Source organism: Sorex araneus, chromosome 3, assembly GCF_027595985.1.
Source record: "Sorex araneus isolate mSorAra2 chromosome 3, mSorAra2.pri, whole genome shotgun sequence".
Taxonomy (NCBI): domain Eukaryota; kingdom Metazoa; phylum Chordata; class Mammalia; order Eulipotyphla; family Soricidae; genus Sorex; species Sorex araneus.
Window position 1 is genome coordinate 238428211 of NC_073304.1, and position 18899 is coordinate 238447109.

Here is an 18899-nt window from a genome sequence, read left to right on the forward strand (position 1 = left end):
GGGCACTGCTGGGGCAGCGGCTTGGGAGGGGCCTCGGTGTCTATGGCGAGCACCTGGGCATGAGGCTCAAAGCCTCGAGGGAATGTCTCCCGGGCCGGGCTCAGGGAGAATGGGGCCGTGCTGTGATCGAGGTTTCAAGGTGGGTTGGAGCTCCTGGCGGCGGGACAGTCCTGACCAGTGCTGGGCGCCGAACATGGATTGGCCACATGTAAGGCCAGCCTGTCCCTCCCTGGCCCGTGTCAGTCAGTCTGGCCAATGGGGCTGGTCACTCCGTCTCATCTCGCATCGTGGGAGTCCTGCTGACCGCAGGGTTTCTGCCTTGTCCAGATAAGGGGGGGCAGGGGCCCCGGCACGCTGAGAATAGGAAGTGGGAACAACGAGGTGTCTGGAGCTTCTGACCGGGCCGCCCCACAGCACCGTCGCCCCTGCAGGCCTGGCAGGACGGCTCATGGGAGCTGCCCTTGGCGTCCTGGTCCCTCCGCCCTGCCCGGTCCCTGAGCTGACCCAAGACCCCTCATCTCGGCAGGGCCCTGGGGCCCGGGAGTACTGTGGCATGTGACATGGCGGGCAGCCCAGCTCTGTCCTTCCATGGTCTCCAGTTCTGGAAGGCTCCATCCCACCCGCCTCCATGAAGCTGAGCTGACTCAATTGATTTTAAGGGTTTGGGGTGTCCAGGAAGTCACCACCTTGCCCGCTGACTGGGACGACCCCTCCCCGGACAGGCTGACACCCCCACAATCCATGCTCAGAGCCGGGGGTCCAGCCATGCCTTGGTCTTTATTTATTTTTGAGTGTAAGCACCCTGCTATTTGTTCAGCATCTGATTAAGCTGACTGAAGTGGGCATGAACTCCACATTACTTATTTTTTTTGGGGGGGGGTCACACCTGGCATTGCACAGGGGTTCCTCCTGGCTCTGCACTCAGGAATTACTCCAGGCGGTGCTCAGGGGACCATATGGGTGCTGGGAATTGAACCTGGGTCTGCCGCATGCAAGGCAAAAGCCCTACCCACTATGCTATCACTCCAGCCCCCCACATTACTTTTTAAAAAAATTATTTTTAAATTGTGTGTCCGTGCAATAGACCATTGCAAAGCTGTTCATAGTTGGGTTTCAGTCATACAATGATCCAGACCCATCCCTCCACCAGTGTATATTTCGCACCACCAATGTCCTGTTTCCCTCCCACCGTCCCCCAACATCCCCCCCCACAAACTCTCTCTAGGGCAGGCACTGCCTTCCTGCTCTCTCTCTCTCTCTCTCTCTCTCTCTCTCTCTCTCTCTTGCTTTCGCGCTCTCCTTTTGTGCACAATGGTTTGCAGTACAGGTGCTAAGAGGCCATCACGTTCAGGGCGTTCAGTATTTCACTGGGATGGTAGACTGGCCTTAGTCTTGAGTGGCCGAGGTGTGGGAATGTGTGGAGGGGGCGGGCGGCCCCTGGGGGTCCATCAGCTCAGCACCCACCGCCTGGCTCCAAACACTGCGGGGCTGAGGGCCGGGGCGGGAGCAGAGCTGGTGTCCCAGAGGGCCTCACCCCACCCTTGTGTGCCCACAGGTCTGGACGGAGCTGGTGGACGTGGGCTTCCCCGCCGAGTTTGGCTGGCAGGAGGCCCTGCTGGGGGACATGGAAGGGCGACTGAGGCAGGTGCGGTGTGGCCGGATGGGGCTGAAGGGTTGTCAATGGTGGGGCCCTTGGCAGCACCCAGCCGAGCAGGCCTGGAGGGTGCCGCTGGGCCCAGCTCTGAGCAGCTGTTGGCAGCTGTCTGGGGAGGGTGTGGGGCAGGGCAGGGGTGCAGGGGTGTGGGGAGGGTGTGGGGCAGAGCATGCCACCAGCTCCTGCACCTCTGTACCCGCAGGAGAAGCCTCATGCCCAGATCTTGACCTTCTGCAGCCCCGCCTGGGACTCTGTGGGCACTGCCAGCAGCGTGGCCAAGCGTGTAGAAAAATGCGCCATTGAGGCCGTGAACTCTGCCTGCCAGGTGACCTGGCCTCTGTGTGTGTGTGTGTGTGTGTGTGTGTGAGTCCATGTATGTTAGAGTGAGTGTGTGAGTGTGTGTGAGACTGTGTGTGTGTCTGTGTGTATGAGTCCATGTCTGAGTCTGTGTCTGAGTCTGTTGTATGTCTAACTCATGTGTGAGTCTATGTGTATGGGTTCATGTGTGTGTGAGTCTGTGTGTGTGTGTCTGTGTCTGAGTCCATGTGCATGTGAGTGTGTGTATGTGAGTCTGTGTGTGTGTGAGTCTGTGCGTCTATGCATATCACGTATCGGTGTCGTCTCTGTTGTGTGCATTTTGTGTTGTGTGTGTTTGTATGTGTCTCTGTGTTTTGTGTGCATCTATGTATGTTGTGTTATGTGTCTGTTGTGTGTCTGTTGTATCTGTGTGTAGGTTGTGTGTGTGTGGGTTGTGTCGCTGCCTGTCTTTTGGCCGCCCCTCACCCTTGGCTCTACATTGAGCCACCTGCCAGCCAGTGGCCAAGTGTTGCCAGGAGTGACCCCGGGCCCGAGTACCCCGGGAGGCCCCTCACACACTGAGTCTGGGCTCTGGGTTCGGGGTTCTCTGCTGCTCACTGTGAGACACTGTGGGGCCTGTGCCCACCCTGAGCCCATGTGTCCTGCAGTCCCAGGCCAGCGTGCTGGATGGGCTGTCGTGTCGGGACCATCACAAACTCAACACGCTGCTGTCAGCCGTGGTCACAGCGTCCTGGCCCCGGTGCCAGGGCACCGCCACTGAGGAGCCGGACAAGGTTCTGAAGCACCTGCTCACCTTCCCGGATGCCCTGCACGTCTTCAGGCTGCTCGGTATGCCGGGAGGGCGCCACCTTGCACACAGCCGACCCAGGGTCAGTCCCCGGGCCCACTAGGAGGGACATGAGAGCAGAGCCAGGAGTAAGTCCTGAGCATCGCCAGACTTTGTGGCTCAAATATTTAAAGGAAAAAAAAGCACCAGGTTGGGCCTCAGCGGGGGGTGACCCGGGTCTCAGGAATATGGGGCTGCGGGGATCAGCCAGTGGGCGGTGGGCGGTGCCCCCAGGGGCCACGTCGGCCCAAGCAGGGGTGGGACAAGGACGGCCACAGATCTGTAGATAGGACACCCCTCCTGGCACTGCAGAGAGCCCCAACAGCTCCCGCAGTGACCCCCAGCACCCCTGAGTGTGGCCCCAAACAAGAACAAGTGAATAGACCTTCTTTATAAGCGTTTTTGCTGTTATCGGAGAGTTGAGCAGACATTTACCACAGCTGCACTGATCCCTCCTCCCCAGAGTCCCTCCTACTGTCCCGGTGAGGTGCGGTCACTGTGGTCCCTCATAGCTGGACTTCCTGCCCATCCTTGGGGCTGAGCGCTGACATGGTCGCGCTGTCTCCCTGCCCCAGCCTGGTCCTCCCTGCATCCATCACGGTCTGTCCATCACCTCTGCTCCAGCCTCACCTTCCCCCAGAGTTCGTGGGGGCCCATTAGGATGCCCTCTTGTGCCCAGCCTGTGTGCGGACATTGCCTTCATGTCATGGGGGCGGGCATTGGGGATGGCGCTCATGGTCCTGTCGCCGACCTCAGAGCACGGAGAGGAAGGCCCAGCATCTCAGTTGGCTCTGCCGGCCCTGAGATGCCGTTCCCGGCCTTGCCTCCTTGCACAGTGCCCAGTGCCGCCCGCTGCCCCAGGACTATTGGGGCTCGCAGGAAGCCCAGAGGTGCTGCGGCTGGATGAGAGCTGGCACCGGGCAGGTGGCGGGGGCGTCGCGGGGCCGCATCCCTGTCCTCACGCTGCTCCTCCCCACACAGACTCTGGGGACACCCTCAGGAACATCTCCAGCGAGGCCGGGAAGCTGATGGCCACGGCCAGATCCGTGTTGAGCAGGACTGTCAGCGACCTCAGGTCCGGGGCCATCAGGCTCGCGCAGCTGGAGCTGACCCTTCAGCACGAGGCGCGGTTCCTGGACATCTGGCAGATACGTACGCACGCGCAGGAGGGGTGGTGGCTCCCGGGGACGGGGTCGGCCACTCGCTGCCCTGGCTCTGAGCGCCCAGTCCACGGCCCTGCATCCTGCCTGGCACCAGGAGCTGTGACCGGGGCTGCCCAGGAGCCGGGCGCCGGCATGTCCCTCACACACTCTTCTCCTCTCAGAGAGGAAGCTGCCCACGGGCCAGGAGCAGCTGCCAGACCTGCAGTCGGTGCTGCGGTGGCGACGGGCCGAGCTCCGGCTCCTGGAGGAGGAGCGGGCCCGCATGGGCAGCCTCCTGCAGCTGTGCGCCGAGGTGCAGTCTCTGGTCGAAGGTGAGCTGGCCCCTTCCCTGCCCACCTCCCTCCCCGACCCGGCTGAGGATGAGGGGGGTCCCTCTCCTTCTCCCCCCTTCCCCCTCCCCGCCACCTGGCACCTCCCAGGAGCCCCAGAACTCTTGACCGTCCAGCTGCCCTCCCACTCTGCTGCTCACCTCTCCCCAGCCCTAGCTCCCTGGCGGCCGCTGCCCTGCTTTAGGCCACGCCCCACGGACCTCCCACTCCCTGTTTCTCCTCACCCCTGCCCTCTGCTGCTCGCGCTCTCTGCTAGTTCTATCTCTGCAGAAGTATCTGGGCGACAGGCGGCAGGGCTCAGCAGGGTGAGGGCTGTCGCCAGGCTGACACAGTGTCCCCCTGCAGTGGACGTCAGTGACCTTGAAGAGAGACATAGGGAGGACCTCAGTGAGCGCCAGCTGCTGAGCTTGGTGGTGGTGACTCAGGCCTCCACCGAGCCTGTGGGCCCCACGGGCACCAAGCATTTCTGCCTGAGCAGCCGCGTCCAGGACATGGCCGCCGAGATGCACCTGCTCAGGGACAGTCACGTGTTCCACACTTTCTGGAGAGACGTCGCAGCTGAGCTGCACGACCAGTTCGAGGACGAGGACGAGGATGAGGACGAGGACGAGGATGAGAAGGAGGAGGAGTCGACACTTGTCCTCCAGCTGGAGGGGGCCTGTGACTTCTTGTATCAGCCCTGCCGTGAAAAGTTCCAGAAACTCTACCAGGACCTGAAGTCAGGCGAGGTCACCTTTGGGGATGTCCACCACATCTTCCAAGACTTCAGGGACAAGTACACCGACCTGGCCAGCGACCTCAAACTCATGTGTGTCCTAGACAGCTCGGACCCCGGGCACTGGGTCCCAGAGCGGGTGGAGCAAATCCGAGAGTCCCAGCACCTGCACCAGGCCGTCCACTCGGCCCAGGTCATCCTCAAGGTCAAGGACTGCCTGGGCCTGACCGGCGACTTCAGCGTTCTGCAGACCCTGCTGAATTTCGTGAGTGATTCTAGGTCCCCGTGGCATCACCCAAGAGCCTGGCATCTGGCATCCTGGCACCTCCACGCACCCCACTTTGCCCAGGGTTTGGCATCTCGGTGCCTCAGGAAAGGAGGTGCTTTTACTGAAGGTCAGATCAGGGGCCCCAGGGGCCGGTGCTAGGACAGTGGGGAGGGCGCTGGCCTCGCACGCAGCCGGCCCAATTCAGCCCCCGGCACTGCCAGGAATGGTCCCTGAGCAGACTCAGGAGTAAGGCCAAAGCATTGCTGGGTGCCACCCCCAAAGCCAAGAGCAGATGTAAAAGGAACCAAACAGAATTCTGGGCAAAGCCCGTGGCGCGGGCGATGGCCCTTTGCTCTGTTTCTGGTGCTCAGGAGCTCTGCGGGACAGCCGGGTCGAGCTCTGGATGCAGGAGCCCCCATGGCGTGGCTGAGGTGGGAGGGGTTGCAGGAGTGGGGTCCATGTCCAGGGGGCCCAGTGCTGGCCGGTCTGCACGTCCTGTCCAAGGGCTCAGACATGCCTCACTGTCCTGCAGACGGACAACTTTGCTGAGTTCCGCCACAAGAAGCTGAAGGAGATGAACCGCCAGTTCATCCGGGCCCGGGGGCTGCTCCAGGGCATGACTGAGCCCCAGCACCAGTGCCTGCAGGAGCTGAGTCTCAGGAAGGAGTTCGTCAGCTGGGTCAAGGACGCGCTGGAAGGTGACGCCCCGTTCGAGCTGGGCTGCGCTCTGGCGTCACGTTGGCCTGATGGCAGGTGGTCTCCTTGGCTGGGGCTGCGGCCGACAGGCTTCTGCCTGCGACGTCTCACCACAACTGAGCGGGCTGCAGATTCCAGCCTCCCGCCTGTGCGATCCCCATAGGGGTGGGGCGGGGGGCAGGGGCGGGCCACACTCTCAATAGTAAGATTCATTTTGGGGGGGCTACACTCAGCAGTGCTCAGGGCTGACTCCTGGCTCTGTGCTCAGGAGTCACTCCTGGCGGGGCTCAGGGAACCACATGGGGTGCCTTGGTCTGTCTGCATGAGAGGCTAGCGGCCTCCCCCTCGTCCCACGGCCTGGCCTCTGGTCTCCAATTACAGTGGTCAGTCCTTGGACCTCAGCTGCTTATTCTGCAGAAGAGGGTGTGGCTGTGGGTTAGTCAGCGGGGCCTGGGGTCAGTCCTGACCCAGCAGAGGGGGGGCCCAGAAGGAGCTGGAACCCTGACTCTGCTCCTCCCCCTCCCAGGTGGTGTCCCGGACCTGAAGGTGTTTGTGGACCTGGCGTCCATCTCGGCCGGGGAGAACGACCTTGATGTGGACCGCGTGGCCTGCTTCCACGATGCTGTGCTGGGCTATGCCTCGCTGCTCTTCAAGCTGGAGCCGGGCGCCGGCTTCCTGGAGTTCATGGAGCAGCTGAAGGAGGTGTGGAAGGCACTGGAGAGTGACCATCACCTGCCCCGGAAGCTGGTATGTGCCATTTCCAGGGCTTCGGGAGGGGCTTGCCGGGGAGCTGGCCTGCGGGTGGCATTGAGACGCGCTCCCTGCGCTGTCCTGGCCGAGGGCAGGAGGGGCGCCGTGCCGCGTTGGCATCTCTGTTAGTGCACAGCTGTGCCTGAGGCTGCAGCAGCCTTCGCTTCCTGCCCGACTGGTATCGGCTGGGCTTGAGACGCGTGCCCGGCACGTGGCTGCCCCAGGCTCTGTCCCCAGCCCCCAATCACTGCCGGGAGTGACCCCAGGGTCGGCAGCCTACTGCGTGGGCCCTGACAGATGCAACTCAACGGTGTTGCCGAGAAGCTACAGAGACAAAAAATTAAAAAATTTTAGAGGACGGCCACACCCAGCTGTGCCCAGGGGTCACTCCTGTTGGTGCCCAGGATGGTGCTGGGAGTTGAACCCGGGTTGGCTACATGTAAGGCCAGCACCTTCACCCTGATGATCTCTCAGCCCCCAGGCCTGAGCCAGGGCCTCTTCCCTTCATTCCTTGGGGCCCCCGAGGGGCAGCACCGCCGGGAGGCGCCTGGGACATGGAGGGTCTCCAGAGGGACCAGCCTGTGCCGGCCCTGTCCCCACCCCCTGCTGGCCAGTGCTTAGCCCTTTGCAAGAGCAGCAAGACCATCCGGGGGTTGTCTGAGGACTGGGGGGAGCCGGGGAGAGGCTCACCAGGCCCCCGCCCCGCACCCTGCCCACAGGGGGACTCAGCGCGGAACCTGGACTGGCTGAAGACGGTCAGGGAGAGCCACGGCTCAGTGGAGCTCTCGTCCCTGTCGCTGGCCATGGCCATCAACAGCAAGGGCGTGTATGTGATCGAGGCGCCTGCTGACGGCCGGGAGGTGAGTGGCAGCGGGCGGGGCTCTGGGTGTGGGGACGGGGGTCTTCCCGCGAGGTGGCCTCTGATTGGCCTCTCCGCAGATCTCCCCTGACACCGCGGTGCGCTTGTTCGTGCGTGAGAGCCACGGAGAGCGGGAGGAGGAGCGGGAGTGCTCCCTGGAGGAGCTCAGGGAGCTCCTGAACAAGCTGATGCTGCTGTCGGGGCTGAAGGAGCACGGGGCCACCGAGGTGGAGCTGTTCTCCGAGGTGCGAGGGGCTGCACTCCAACTCCAGGGACACAGAGGGGTGATGGGAGGTTCTGGAAGGAGCTTCTTCAGTGGTGGGACTGGAGCGATAGCAGAGCCGGGAGGGCGCTTGCCTTGTGCACGGCTGGCCCGGGTTCCATCCCCAGCACCCCATATGGTCCCCTGAGCCCCGCCAGGAGTGAGCCCTGAGCACAAAGCTGAGAGTCAGCCCTGAGCACAGAGCTAGGAGTGAGCCCTGAGCACAGAGCCAGGAGTGTCTCAGAAACAACCAACAGCAGCTTTTGACGGTGGGTCCTGAGAGCTGCCAGCAGGGCCCACATGCAGTGTCCCAAGCAGTGCCGGGGGCCATTTCTGAGCACAGAATCGGGAGCCCGCAGCTTGGCCAGAACCCTCGAGCGCAGATCCAGGGCCCTCGTGGTGCAGTGGGTGGATGTCAGGCCTCCCCTCCCCCTGCTCTGACCCTTGGGCCACGCCCGGCCTGAGTGTGGCCCCAGGATGCCCCCGCGAACTGCCCGGCCATGTGTGTCCCTTGGCAGGTGTTCAGCAATGTGGAGAGGCTGGTGGCCGCGTTCACGCAGCTGCACGGCGCCGGCCACACGCTCTTCCGGGCCTGGAGGGCCGAGGTGCACTGTGGTGTCGGCGAGGGCGCTGTGCTCCTGGACTTCGGCGCGGGGCTGGGCGAGCTGGAGGGCCGAGGGCCGGTGGCGGGGCTGCTGGCGGGCGTGTGCCGGGAGCTGGAGGCCTTTCTGGAGCGCTGGCAGGACTTCGTGGCCGAGCAGCGGGCCCGGCACTTCCACCTCAACTTCTACACGGCCGAGCAGCTGGTGCTGCTGGGCTCGGAGCTGCGCCGGCAGCCGCCCAGCGCGGCCGCACTCACCCTGCTCGCCTTCCTTTGCGACGGCTGCACCCCCGGGGACGTCGCCAGGGCCTGCGCAGGGCTCGGGGGCCAGTCGGCCTTGTACCCCCGGGGCCCGGCCCTGGGCAAGCTCCCACCCGAGGCCGGCTTGGTGGCCCGGCTGCGGGGGCTCCTGGAGCAGTCCGTGGGGGGCGCCATCCCACCCTCTGGCCTGTCCCTGGACGCCCTGGGCCGCTGCCTGGCGGCACTGGCCAGCCGAGGCAGGTCACCCGTGCAGCGGGCGCTGCCCCCCGGCCTGCAGGCGGGCTGCCCCAACCTGGTCCTGTGCGGCCGGGCCGAGGTGCTGCTGGCCGCGCTGGCCGTGTACATGCACAGCCCCGAGCAGCCCCTGCCCTCCTCCGACGAGGTGCTGCTCTGCGGCCCCGACACCCCCTTTGAGGACGTGGAGCTGCTGCTGCGCCGCTGCCTGGCGCCCGGCGCCCCGGGCCGCGGCCTCTACGCGCTGCTCTTCGCCGACCGGCTGAGCTTCGAGGTGAGCCGCCGGGCCGAGATGCTCTTCCAGCAGCTGTGCTCGCGCCCGCACCGCGAGGACTTCCAGCTGGTGCTGCTGTGCGACGACCAGCACGAGCACAGCTACCTGCCTGCCGCCTTCGGCCGCGACAAGGCCCTCGTCACGCCCCGGCAGCCGCTGCCCGCCCTACAGGCCTACCTGGCACGCCAGCTCCAGGTGCCCGCGCACACGCCCGCTGTCTTCCACAGTGGCACCTGCGTCGGCCTGGTGACCTCGCATCGCGCTGGAGTCGGTAAAGCCCCCGCAGGCTGGGGGGGGGGGGGCCTTCCCCAGGGCACGGGCACCGAGCTGCGGCTCTTCTCCAGGGGAAACTGAGTCGGAGGAGGCTGAAGTCGGACCACAAAGGCCCCCCTCTCTCCCCCGTTCAGACCCGGCCACCCAGGCCGCTGTCCACTGTTGGTGCTCAGGGCTGACTCCTGGCTCTGCACTCAGGGATCACTCCTGGGGCACCAGCAGACTGTGTGGGGTGCCAGGGTTGAACTCGGGTTGGCCGTGTGCAAGGCCAGCACCCTCCCTGCTGAGCCATGGCCGCGAGTCCACGTCTGTAGACCCCGTCAGTGTCCTAGTGGGTGGTGGGCAGTGAGCAAAGGGGCAACCGCTGCTCCCGGGAAGGTGCCAGAATCTTGATTCCGTTGGGTTTGGAGGTGGCGTTTGGAGCCCGTGCCCAGCCCTCACTGCGCCCCTCCCGGCCCCTCGGCAGGAAAGTCTCTGTACGTGAGGAGACTGTATGAGCAGCTGCGGCGGGAGGCAGGGGACACAGATGTGCCCATGAAGGTCGTCCGGCTGACTGGGCGCCGGGTGGACGAGCCCCGCGTGCTGGCCACACTCCTGCCCTTCCAGGATGCCCGCTACCAGCAGGGGCCCATGCTGGTGCACTTGGATGTGACCTCGGCCGTGAGTGCCCATACCCATGGAGGGTGGACGGGCGGGGTGGCCATGCCCACGGCCGCGTGTACAGCCGTGTGCTGGAGCCTCACCTCTGGGCCTAGGTGCTGGAGGGCACGGAGGAATTCCTCTTCAAGCTCCTCGTCCTGCGCTGCCTGTCGGACGCCACAGGAAAAATGTGGCTGCGAAACCCGCGGCACCTCTACGTAGTGGAGATCCTGGAGGGCCCGGCGGCCCTAGGACAGCAGCTGGCGCGGCAGGTGCGAGGCCCAGGCACAGAGCGGGGCCGTGTCCGGCTGCTCTTCGGCTTGCTTAGTGGGGGGCCCTCGGCTGGGCGAGGGCCAGCCGGACCCCAGGGTAGACCACTCCCGTGGGCATGTGTCCTGCTCCTGGGTCAGCTGAGAGGGGACTGAAGTCCCAGGGCTGCATCCCCGCCTCCCTGTCCCCTGCCGCCTCCTCCCTCCCTCCTTCCTCCCTCACTTCTTCCTCCTTCCTTCCTTCTTTCCTCACGTCTTTCTCCTTCCTTCCTCCCTCCTCCTTCCTCTCTTCCTCCCCTTTTCCCCTACTCCCTGTTCCCTCCTTCCCTCATGACCGTCAGGGCCGCCTGCACGCATGGGGTCTGACCTTCTCCTGGTGGCCCACGAGTGTGAGTCTGGGTTCCATCCCCAGCCTGTGGACAGACCGTGGTAATAATGAAAGTGCAGGTGGCCGAGAGATGATTTTCTTCATGTGCCTTTGCAGAACACAGGGGCGCCCCAGACCCTCTTCCTGGACGTCTTCCCCAAGGTCACCTGCAGGCCGCCCAAGGACGTGATGGCCGTGGAGCCGAGTCCGGAGAGCAGCCCCAGGGAGCCCGGCATGGACGTGGCCGAGTTCCGCAGTGAGACGTTCCAGAGACCTTACCAGTACCTCAGCCGCTTCTTCCACAGGCAGAGCCTGGACAACTTCCAGTACGTGGCGGGCACGGTGGAGGGCTCCCCCGGCCAGTGCCTGCAGCTCCTGCTCATCCACTGCGGCCTGGCCAACCCCTCGTGGGCCGAGCTGCGCAACTTTGTGCAGTTCCTCAACGTCCAGCTCCGGGACTGCGAGCACTCGCTCTTCTGTGACCTCAACGTCACGGGGGACACGCTGAGGGGCTTCAAGGACTTCGTGGTGACCTTCATGATTCTCATGGCCCGGGACTTCGCCACCCCCACCCTCCAGTCGTCCGACCAGAGCCCCGGCCAGCACGGCGCGTCCCTGGAGGGCGTCCGGGAGGAGGACCTGGCCCCCTTCTCTCTGCGGAAGCGCTGGGAGGCAGAGCCGCACCCCTACGCCTTCTTCAACAACGACCGCATCACCATGACCTTCATCGGCTTCCACGTCCGCACCAACCATGACGGCAGCGTGGACGCTGTCGACCCACGGACGGGGAACGTCCTCAAGAGGGCCATCATGAACCAGCGTCTGCTCCGGGGGCTGCAGAGCCAGCGCGTGCCCTTCAACCTGGACTTCGACGAGCTGCCCAGACACGAGAAGCTGGTGCGGCTCGGCCTGGCCTTGGGCATCCCGTGGGCCAGCGACCCCGACGAGACATACGAGCTGACCACCGACAACATGCTGAAGATCCTGGCCATCGAGATGCGCTTCCGCTGCGGCATCCCGGTCATCATCATGGGGGAGACGGGCTGCGGGAAGACCAGGCTGGTCAGGTTCCTGAGCGAGCTGCGGCGCGGCGGGGCAGACGCCGAGACGCTGCGGCTGGTCAAGGTGCACGGGGGCACCACGGCTGGCATGATCCACGAGCACGTCCGCCAGGCGCAGGCCCTGGCACTGCACAACAAGCGCACGCACCAGCTGGACACCATCCTGTTCCTGGACGAGGCCAACACCTCGGAGGCCATCAGCTGCATCAAGGAGGTCCTGTGTGACCGCATGGTGGACGGCTGGCCCTTGGCCCCCAACTCTGGCTTGCACATCATCGCCGCCTGCAACCCCTACCGGAAGCACACTCAGGAGACGATCGAGCGCCTGGAGTCAGCGGGCTTGGGCTACCGGGTGCGTGCCGAGGAGACGGCTGAGAAGCTGGGCTCTGTGCCGCTGCGGCAGCTGGTCTACCGTGTGCACGCACTGCCGCCCAGCCTCGTCCCCCTGGTGTGGGACTTTGGGCAGCTGCAGGAAGCCACGGAGAAGCTCTACATCCGGCAGATTGTGCGGCAGCTGGCTGAGTCCGTTGCGCTTGGCGAGCTGCAGATGAGGGTCATCACCAACGTGCTGTCGGCCTCACAGGCCTTCCGGCGCAGCCCCGCAGGCGGACACGGCTGCGTGAGCCTCCGGGACGTGGAGCGCTGCGGGCGGGTCTTCACGTGGTTCCTGCAGCACAGCCAGGAGCTGCTGTGGCGCCTCGAGGCCTTCAAGCCCTCCTCGTGCAGGACGGGCGACAAGGCCGGCACCCCCGGCAGGGACCCCGTGATCTGGTCACTGGTGCTGGCCATGGCTGTGTGCTACCACGCCGGCCTGGAGGAGAAGGAGCCGTACTGGAGGGCCGTGTGCCGCCTGCTCCCCGCCCCATACGACAGCAGCAGGGCCGTCCTGCAGGAGATTGGCCGCGTGCAGGACCTGTTCCTGGAAGGCCTGGACCTGCGGAAGACCATCGCCAAGAACCTGGCCCTGAAGGAGAACGTGTTCATGATGGTGCTCTGCATCGAGCTGAAGATCCCACTCTTCCTGGTGGGCAAGCCCGGCAGCTCCAAGTCGTTGGCCAAGGCCATCGTGGCCGACGCCATGCAGGGCCCGGCAGCCCCGTCCGAGCTCTTCCGCGGCCTGAAGCAGGCGCACCTGGTGTCCTTCCAGTGCAGCCCGCACTCCACCCCGCAGGGCATCGTGGGCACCTTCCGCCAGTGCGCCCGCTTCCAGCAGGGCAAGGACCTGCGCCGCTATGTGGCGGTGGTGGTACTGGACGAGGTGGGGCTGGCCGAGGACTCGCCCACCATGCCCCTGAAGGCCCTGCACCCGCTGCTGGAGGATGGCTGCATCGAGGACGCACCTGCGCCCCACAAGAAGGTGGGCTTCATCGGCATCTCCAACTGGGCCCTGGACCCCGCCAAGATGAACCGGGGCCTGTCCGTGTCCCGAGGGAGGCCCTCTGAGGAGGAGCTGGTGGACAGTGCCCAGGGCATCTGCTCCTCCGATCGGCTGGTGCAGGGCAAAATCCAGGGCTATTTCCCTCACTTTGCCCGGGCCTACGAGCAGGTGTGCCGGGCGCAGGACAGAGAATTCTTTGGGCTCCGTGACTACTACAGCCTCATCAAGATGGTCTTTGCCGCGGCCAGGGCGGCCAACCAGGAGACCTTGCCGCAGGAGATCACGCGCGCCGTGCTCCGGAACTTCAGCGGCAAGGACGACGTCGACGCCCTGGGGCTGTTCCGCGCACAGCTGCCCCTGGCTGGGCACGCTACCGACATCAGCACCATGCAGATGATCCGCGAGAATGTGCTGGGCCCGAAGCGGGTGGCAGGGAGCAGCGTGGATGAGCCGGACGCGCGTTACCTGCTGGTGCTCACCCGCAACTACGCAGCCCTCCCCATCCTGCAGCAGGGCGTGTTCCGTGAGCACCGGGCCGAGATCCTGTTCGGCTCCAGCTTCCCACGGGACCAGGAGTACAGCCAGATCTGCCGGAACATCAACCGTGTGAAGGTGTGCATGGAGACAGGCCGCACGGTGCTGCTGCTCAACCTGCAGAACCTCTACGAGAGCCTGTACGACGCGCTCAACCAGTACTACGTGCACCTGGGCGGGCAGAAGTACGTGGACCTGGGGCTGGGCACGCACCGTGTCAAGTGCCGCGTGCATCCTGACTTCCGCCTGGTGGTCATCGAGGAGAAGGAGGTCGTGTACCGGCTCTTCCCCATCCCGCTCATCAACCGCCTGGAGAAGCACTACCTGGACCTGCACACGGTGCTGGAGGCCTGGCAGCGACGCGTGGCCGAGGAGCTGCAGCGCTGGGCCCTCGACTTCGCCCACGTGCCCTCGGAGCAGCGGGCCGGGCCGCAGTACAGCCCCTCGGATGTCTTCGTGGGCTTCCACGCGGACGCGTGCGCTGCCGTGGTGCTGCAGGTGGCCGAGCAGCTGGGGGTGCGCACCTCTGACGACGACGACCTCTGCTGGCGGGTGTGTGAGGCTGCCAGGCTGGTGCTGCTGGACAGTGCCACGCCCGACGCCGTGGTGCGGCTGCCCACGTCGTCCCTGGACAGCTTTGCCGCCAAGGACTTGGCACGCGAGTACTACGAGAGGCAGCAGCACGACTCCTTGGCCAGCCTCCTGCAGGCGCAGCTGCTGGCCCTGGACCCCGCGCGCCCCACGGTCCTCACTGAGGTGCGGCCCAGACCCAGAGCCCTGTGCCGGGGATCCGTGTGGGCTCGCGTCTGCTCCACACGGGTGGGGGTGGCTCATGCACTCGGCACCAACAGTGGGACCCCACGGCAGGTGCTGGGCAGGGACGGGCCAGGGTCTGCCCCAGGTGTCAGTGTGTGAGTGTATGCATGCATACTAATGTGTACAGGCGTGTGCACATGCATGTATGTTAGTGAGTCTGGGTGTGTGCATGTGTGTGACTGCTGCATACTATGCATGTATGTCGATGTGAGGGTGTGACTGCTACACATTGTATATTCATGTGTATGGGTATGTACATGCATGAGTGGATGTATGTGGGTGTGCTTGTGTGTATGTTTGTGTGTGCATGTGTGTAAGTGTATGCATGTGTGTATGTTAGTGAGTGTGAGTGCATGTGTGTATATTGTGGGTGTGTGCATGTGTGTCAGTATAGGTATGTGTAGTATATGTGTCAGTACGTCCAGTATGTGTTTGTGTAGTGTATTGGTGTGTGTGATAGCGTATGTATGTGTATGTGTGTGTGATTAGGAATATGTATTGTATGTGTCCGTTTGTATATGCATGCGTCAGTGTGTGTGTCCATGTGTGTGCGTGTATGTGTGTGTATGCAGTTGGGGTCAGGGGTCTGGCCGCTGTAACCTCGCGTGGCCCCGCAGGTGACCACGTTCTCTAGGCTGCTGACCAGCCATGACCTGGCAGAGCTGGCGTCTGAGGTCCAGGACTGGGCCCCGAGGATCCAGCTCCTGTCCCTGCAGCTGTTTGACACCGAGTGCTCCTTCCTCAAAGAAGTGCGGTGAGCTTGGCCCCAGTGCTTCTCCCTCAGAGGAGGGTGGTGAGCTCTGAGCTTGGCCCCTGGTGCTCCCTCAGAGAAGGGTGGTGAGGGCCCCTGCTGGCCCGGTTGGTGCCCGTGTCCCGGTGCTGTCCTCGTACTGTGTCTGGGCGATGTCGCGCGGAGACCTCGACTCCTGGTGTCTCCCCGGCCTCTGGCCGTTCTCCTGGGGGCACCGGGCAGGGCTGTGGGGGGTGCCCGCCCCCAGGTTCCCGTCGTGCTCACGGGTCGCTCCTGCCCACAGCGCCTGCCTGTGCTCCGGGGCCCAGCACACCATCCTCATCATCCAGACGGACTTCCAGGAGGCCCTGCACAGCGCCCAGCTCCTGGCCGCCGCCAAGTACGGCCTAGCGCTGTTCAAGGACCGCGCCCCGGGTGTAGTGGCACAGAGACCCCGGCCTGGTTCCTGCACGCTGCAGAGGACTGCGGGGAGCGGGAGGGCAGCTCAGCGGGGACCCTGCCCGCTCCCTGGGCTCTGCCCCCACCCGCTGACCGCCTGGCCATGAACCTTCTGCTTCTTTTCCGCTAGGTTCACAGTCATGAACGAGGTCGGCGAGCTGCCAGGGACCCAGGGCCACGTGCTGGTCTATTTCATCACCAAGCTGTCCCGCATGGGGGCCAGTTCCTGCTACGTGGGGTTTCAGGGTGGTGAGTGCCACGGGCCCTGGTGCTTATAGCATGCCCCGGTCAGCCCTGAGCGTCCTGGGTGGGGGAACACTGCTGAACCCGACCATGCAAACAGTGGAACCGACATACCTTGGTTTGGCCGCAGAGATTTTTCTCCCTCTTTTTCTTTTTCCTCTTTTTCCCCCCTGTAGTTTTTATTTACTTATTTATTTTTATTTTTTGCTTTTTGGGTCACACCCGAAAATACAGAGGGGTTACTCCTGGCTCTGCACTCAGGAATTCCTCCCGACAGTGCTCGGGGGACCATATGGGATGCTGGGAATCGAACCCGGGTTGGCTGAGTACAAGGCAAACGCCCTCCCCGCTGTGCTATTGCTCCAGTCCTCTTTCCCACTATAGTTTTAAAAACATTTTTTAACTTGTTTTGGGTACCCATCTAAATATATAGAAATAAGAAGCTGAAACATCACAGGGACAATCCTAGGAGAGAAAGGGATAGTGTTGGAGGAGAGAGCACGCCAGGGCCACGGTGCTCGCCTTGCCCGTGCCAAACCCGGCCGCCCTCCCTGGCATCACCAGGACTGAGCCCTGAGCACTGCCCAGTATGGCCCAAAGCCAAAAATAATTTTCAATCATAGAAACTTCAATGTTTCCGTACACGCCTCCTGTGCTCCGGCATCGCATGTGAGCGACAGCCTGTTTCTGGCCGTGGACGTGCCCATCTGTAGCCGTCCTGCAGCTACGGGCCCCGAGGACGTGGACGGTCCCAGCAACATGGGGCACGAGGGCGTAGCGCGGCCAGGACGAAGTGGCCCGCGGGGCCACAGACTCAGCGTCCCAAGACAGTGTATGAGGAGGGGCAGCGGGTACGAGAGTCTGAGGGGATGTCCTACGGGCACGGGCGAACACGTGGCAGAGGCGGCACGGGCTGTCGTGACTGGGAAGAAGCGGCCAGAGCTTCTTCCTCTGTGCTCTGAGGCAGAGGCAAGGCTGAGCAGGAGGGTCGCTGACACCGGAGCTGATTGCCCGGGCGTCCCAGAGATGCCCGCTGGCCCTGGCCAAGCGTGGGCTGGCAGTGGCCGAGCTGATCCTCCTCTCTGTCAGGTTTCCGCAGCTGCAGCATGGGCCCCCGCTGACTCTGCCACCTCCAGTGGTTACAGGGCTGTGCCGGGGGAGCGCCAACACCCGCCAGCCGCCTTTACAGATGATACACCTAGCTGTATACTTACATTCTGGGGGTTGTTTTGGGCCACACCCTGCTGTGCTAAGGGGCCACTCCTGGTGGTACTTGGGAGACCATCTGGGGTGTCAGGGATTTGCCAGGCAGGTGCCCACCCCACTGTGCCATCCCTCTGGCTCTGGAGAACATTTCTTTTTTTTTTTTTTTTTTTTGCTTTTTGGGTCACACCCAGTGATGCTCAGGGGTTACTCCTGGCAGTGCTTAGGGGACCATATGGGATGCCGGGGATTGAACCCGGGTCGGCTGCGTGCAAGGTAAACGCCCTACCTACTGTGCTATCACTCCGGCCCCACTGAAGAACATTTCTTAGCTCCAGTGAGGAGACTGAGCCCAGGGCTGCTCTCCTCTGATGGTCCACGGCTCGTGTCCACCTGCAGTGCCAGGCCCAGGGCTTCCCGCCCCTGCCGACATGAGTGTGTGGGTGGCACAGGCCCATGCCCAGGGCCTGCCCCCACCCTTGATGCCCCCGTTTGACCTGTTTCTGCCGGACCTGGAAGGCAGCTTCGGGGCAGACGCTCTGTCCCTGACCCTGAGGGCAGCTGTCCTGGCAGTAGACAGGACAGTGGCTTCCAGAAAGAGGAAGGATTCGGGCCGGCAGTCCAGGGAGGCAGCCAGGTGCCCCTTTTCATCCCTGCCATAGACTAAGGGTCTCGGCTTATTCCCCCAAAAGTTGCCTGCGTTAATTACTGGGTTCCAGGGCCCTGGACGTGCCACTGTCATTGGTGACCAGTTGGTCCTCTGGTTGCGTCCGAAGATTGGCCTACGGGCTGGACTCTGCTGCTTAAGTGATGGACGACAGCAGAGCATGATCACAGACCCCAGTGCTCCCATAGTACTGGGTGCTCCCCCAGACAGGCCCGGGTGCTCGTCAGGCCCTGGTGCTCCTTCAGCCCTTGGTGCTCCCGCAGGTCTGTGGCGGGCAGTGCATCTGGATGACCTGCGGAGGGCCACTGCCATGGTCTCGGACATCACCAAGCTGCAGGACGTGGCCCTCAGCCAGCTATTTCAGCCAGAAGACTGGCCCCAGGATGACAGTGGGTGACGGGGCAGCTCTGGGGAGGGGCAGCGGGTATGACCGTGGGGCTGGGAGGACGCTGTGGCCCTGCTGCGTGGCCAGTCACCCAGTGCGGCGAGGGCCGTGGGTGTGGGCAGAGAGGGTGGCGGAAGCTAATGTGCTGCACTGTCACCTCTTCTGGGGCCACCGTTCGGCTGGGGCAGGGTGGGCGCCAGGTGTCTGGGTGGGGGCGCCCGGGCGCGCGTGCCCTCTGCAGAGCGCACAGTCAGGCAGACAGACGCTGTGTTTGCTCCCGGGGCAGTGGAGCCGGAGCCTGCGGACGGCGCCCAGGAAGCCATGGACACTGAGCCTGGCCTCCCAGTGGAGATGGCGGAGGAGGTGGACATGGAGAGTCCGGGGAGCGTGGAAGAGTCGCCGCAGCGGGCCAGGGGCCAGGTGGGTGCGGGGCAGTGGGCGGGGTCGGGCCGCTCGCCCTCGCCACGGGGTGCCTTGACGTGCGTCTGCCCGGTGCAGGTCCTCGACACCGTCCAGCTCCTGCGCAGCTGTGTCCAGGGCGCGGTGGGGCTCCTCCGAGACCCCCAGGAGGGCGGCCAGCGCAGCATGCGGAGGGTGAACATCCTGCTGGGCCTCTTGACCGAGGACTCCCCATGGGCAGGTAGGGCCCAGCCGCCACGGCTGTC

At 64.0% G+C, this 18899-nt stretch overlaps 1 protein-coding gene across 1 annotated transcript in view; it reads left to right on the plus strand.

Annotated features, from left to right (window-relative positions):
* RNF213 (ring finger protein 213) overlaps positions 1-18899 on the plus strand; it is a 50551-nt gene that overhangs the window by 11520 nt on the left and 20132 nt on the right. The window contains exons 15-34 of the mRNA XM_055132299.1: positions 1556-1645; positions 1857-1979; positions 2620-2800; positions 3780-3950; positions 4123-4272; positions 4636-5270; positions 5806-5971; positions 6496-6716; positions 7439-7579; positions 7659-7823; positions 8359-9481; positions 9950-10143; positions 10239-10394; positions 10876-14487; positions 15165-15301; positions 15582-15677; positions 15867-15985; positions 18113-18238; positions 18521-18654; positions 18733-18874. Of these exons, the coding sequence (XP_054988274.1) occupies positions 1556-1645; positions 1857-1979; positions 2620-2800; positions 3780-3950; positions 4123-4272; positions 4636-5270; positions 5806-5971; positions 6496-6716; positions 7439-7579; positions 7659-7823; positions 8359-9481; positions 9950-10143; positions 10239-10394; positions 10876-14487; positions 15165-15301; positions 15582-15677; positions 15867-15985; positions 18113-18238; positions 18521-18654; positions 18733-18874 (7882 nt within the window). The remainder of the gene's footprint in view (positions 1-1555; positions 1646-1856; positions 1980-2619; positions 2801-3779; positions 3951-4122; positions 4273-4635; positions 5271-5805; positions 5972-6495; positions 6717-7438; positions 7580-7658; positions 7824-8358; positions 9482-9949; positions 10144-10238; positions 10395-10875; positions 14488-15164; positions 15302-15581; positions 15678-15866; positions 15986-18112; positions 18239-18520; positions 18655-18732; positions 18875-18899) is intronic.